At 27.1% G+C, this 3,678-nt stretch overlaps 1 protein-coding gene across 1 annotated transcript; it reads right to left on the bottom strand.

Annotated features, from left to right (window-relative positions):
* Window positions 1-1,827: 1,827 nt before the first annotated feature.
* On the bottom strand, window positions 1,828-3,549 carry LOC110035732 (the record flags this gene model as incomplete). Its single annotated transcript, XM_020740012.1, has 3 exons — window positions 1,828-1,856; window positions 1,955-2,136; window positions 3,406-3,549. Coding segments are annotated over 3 exons (333 nt in total), but the record flags the coding sequence as incomplete, so codon positions are not given.
* Between the last annotated feature and the right edge of the window lie 129 nt (window positions 3,550-3,678).

Genomic DNA, 3,678 nt, shown 5'->3' on the forward strand with positions numbered 1-3,678 from the left:
TACATATATAACACTCCAAAGATAAATCTTTTGCAACACAAGAAAAATTTTATGTAATTATTAATTTTTGAGTCGACATCTATAAATATACCATATAAATCTTATGCACTTATATATCTAACACCTAAAATATCACGTTTACATGCATAATACTCAGATTCTTAACATCATACAAATATAACACTACTGATCTATAAGAAAATAAAATAAATCATTTTATATAAAAATAAAATATATCATTTCATATATTGATCTATAAAAAAATTTTATACATAATAATTATGCGGTACATATGTTTTGTAAACAAAAAATATTTTAGATAAAATAATCAAAATTTTAATCTTAATGCTCAAAATATATAAACAAAATAAACACATAAAATTGCATAATATTGTAAAATTATGCAAAAAAAAAAAACTAACAAAACAAGTTTATAGATTCAAAAATACCCACAGTTTAGATGAGAAGAAACACAATTCAAATGTTTATTAAAACACATTTGAAATATGTAAAACTAACTATATTCATCTGTGATGACTGATGCTCTATAATTAGCACAATGATTTTAATGATCAACAAATTTTTGATGCAGTTTCCATGAAAAGTATGTTTGCAGTTCAACGTCACAATTTCCTCATTCTCATTGTTCTCATCCTGTGATAAAATAAATAAGTAAATAATATTTTATGATAAAAAATATTATGACTAAATTAAAAAATAGTTCTAATAATTTAATATATACTTGACAAACTATGCAAATAATTTATTCTTTTATTGTCAAAAATTCTCTATGACTAAGCAGAAAATCGAATGTATAATCATGTGAGGATGTGTCTTCAATTATTCTGTTCAGATTCTGTGCATCTTTAGATTTTAAATAAAAAATATATAAGAACCAAAATTTAGCTAAATAATTTGACAAGATTAAAAATATCAGTCATATATACCACATAATTTTTATGTATTTGCATATCTAACTTAAAATTTTGAAAGATTTACACACATACCACTCAATTCCTTTGTATTAACATATTTGAAATCTTCAATTAAATTTTTACATACATAACGCATTATCTGTGGATGAAAATATGTGTTTCACCTTTAAATCTTCAATTAAATTTTTACATACATACCGCATTATCTGTGGATGAAAATATGTGTTTCACCTTATGTAAGTTAAAATGGTGGTATTCCTGTGTGATATTATATATTTGGGTGGTATAATTGTAAAAAATAAAATTTATTTATTAGATATGTAAATACATACGATTTAAGTGGTATGTATCAAAATGCCTGAATATTGAAGGGACATTTATATTTTATTAAGTAGATAATACTGAAATCTTTAACATTAAAAAAACCATATCACTATTTCAAACTTTTGAGGGGTCATTTACAAATATGTCATATAATTCTTATGTAATTATATATCTAAAACTTAAAATTTCACATTTACATACAAAATACTCAAATCTTTAATACCATATAAAAATAGAACTATTACTTTATAAAAATAAAACACGTTATTTATTATAATACAAAGAGTAATACATACAAATATGAAAATTTTGTTGTTAGACGATAAATGCATAAAAATTGTGTGGTACTTGCGTAAATTTCACCCTTTTTTAAGTGAAATGCAATATTTCATGTATAAAAAAAAATATTTTAAATAAAAAATCACAATTTAAATATAAATGTATATAAATTATTTGGTATGTACGTAAATTTTTCTAAAAATTATGAATTACCTGCTGAGGTTGAATTACTGCATTGTTACGATCAAAAAAAGCATCAACGGTTGCAAATGTCATGCTTGCAAGTCTTTGCGCGAATGCGAGGTGGAACTTCATACACTGAAAAGTTAGTTACTCACAAAAATTAGAGAGAAATTGAGGATTAGAGTAAGAATGTAGAAATCAATAGAAGAGAATAGAAGAAAGTATTCACGTACTGTGAGAACGAGGATAGGAAGAATTTGAAGGATGCATCGGCCGCCGGGTAGGAGAGGACAATTGTGTTCATGGTGTGGAAGCAGAGAAATGTGGTCATTGCGTAAGAGCAGAGGGCATCATCAATGGTGGAGGAACAAATCTCGTCATCCTTGGCGTGTAAGCATAGCCCGCGGTGGTAGGACTGTTTGTGAGTATTAGTGTATCATCTAATCACAGTTGCACCCAAATTTCACTCTCCATGGATGAGTTTTATATGGCTAGAGCTACAACGACTGAATTAAAAAATGGAGTTTTCATATTTGGTTGTTTAATTTAAGCAAAAAGGTTATACTAAAGGTGAAGGACAATCACATTTATTATTTGGAATAATCAAGAAGAATAAAAGGAGTAAGAAATCAAACTTAAATGCAACATACTATATAGAAATAATTACATACATTTGACTCAGTTCTATAATTAATGCTTTAATTACTCTGATATGCAAATTATATTACAAAAATGATATACCAATTAATCTATATATCCATGGTGATACATAAGTAAGGATTTTGATAAAATCTTCGGGGATTTGAGACTTCGAAGCAAATATAAATTATGTAAATCTTAAATATGTAAACATAAATCTTAAATATGTAAAAATAGCAGAATTTTTTATATTAGAAAGTCAAATACATCGATTCATGCCTAAGTGAAGTAACATATATATTAAAATTGAAGTTTAAGTGTTAGATATGATATGTTGATACATAGAAATACAAATGGAGTGGTAAATATGTAATTATTTCAGGCAAAAATAAAAAAAAAATTATCTAAATATTAGGATGAAATACAGTACGGTTTCTGAATTATTTCAGGCAAAAATAAAAAAAATATCTAAATATTAGGATGAAATACAGTACGGTTTCTTTAGATTTCATGACCTAAGTTGTTTAAAATATAAGCAAGAGGGTAAATATTGTACATAGAAGAGAAGCCATTCATACTTGAAAAAAATCGTTTGGTAATGTGAAATCCACCCCTCCAAATGATGAGTTTTAATAAAAGAATGGTAATTTATAAAATCAAAATGTTAATAATTAGGTTAAGGATTAAAAATAAAAAATTGATGGATGAAAGTTCTAAAAATTGGTATATAAAACTACTTTTTTCATATTTCGAAATTTATGAAGATATACAACTTCAAAGATAGTTCAATTTAGCATTGTTTTCACATAACTTAATTTGTATGCTACCAAGTACAAACTGGAGAAGAAAAATATGTCCCTTTATTTTTTAAAATTTACAAATCTTTTTGAAGAAGCACATGCATTTGAGAGCAGGACGGAGAAGAATGCCCATCTTTGATAAGTAAATACATAGGAATTGAGGGGCATGTAAGCCTAATAGCTCCTACATATGCTGAAACTTGATTGCAGGTGTAGTGATAGGAAGTTTGCAGGGAGGAACTTACCTTTGGCTTGAGACTCGCAGAAGGTCGTATGAGAGCAGAACAGAGAGGAATGCCCGGAGAAGAAGCAGCTTCGAGCGGACTGTGTGAGGTGGTGGAGAGAAACAGGGAGTGAGGAAGAGAGGAATGGTGGAATCCAATTGCATTCTGCATTCATATATTTATAGGCATCCCCTCATAACCGTTATTTTTTTAATTAGTTTGAATTTTCGGACGAAAAGAAAATTTTATATTTGGGAACCAATTCAAAATCTTTTATCTATATATATATATATA

Source organism: Phalaenopsis equestris, unplaced genomic scaffold, assembly GCF_001263595.1.
Source record: "Phalaenopsis equestris unplaced genomic scaffold, ASM126359v1 Scaffold199504, whole genome shotgun sequence".
NCBI lineage: Eukaryota > Viridiplantae > Streptophyta > Magnoliopsida > Asparagales > Orchidaceae > Phalaenopsis > Phalaenopsis equestris.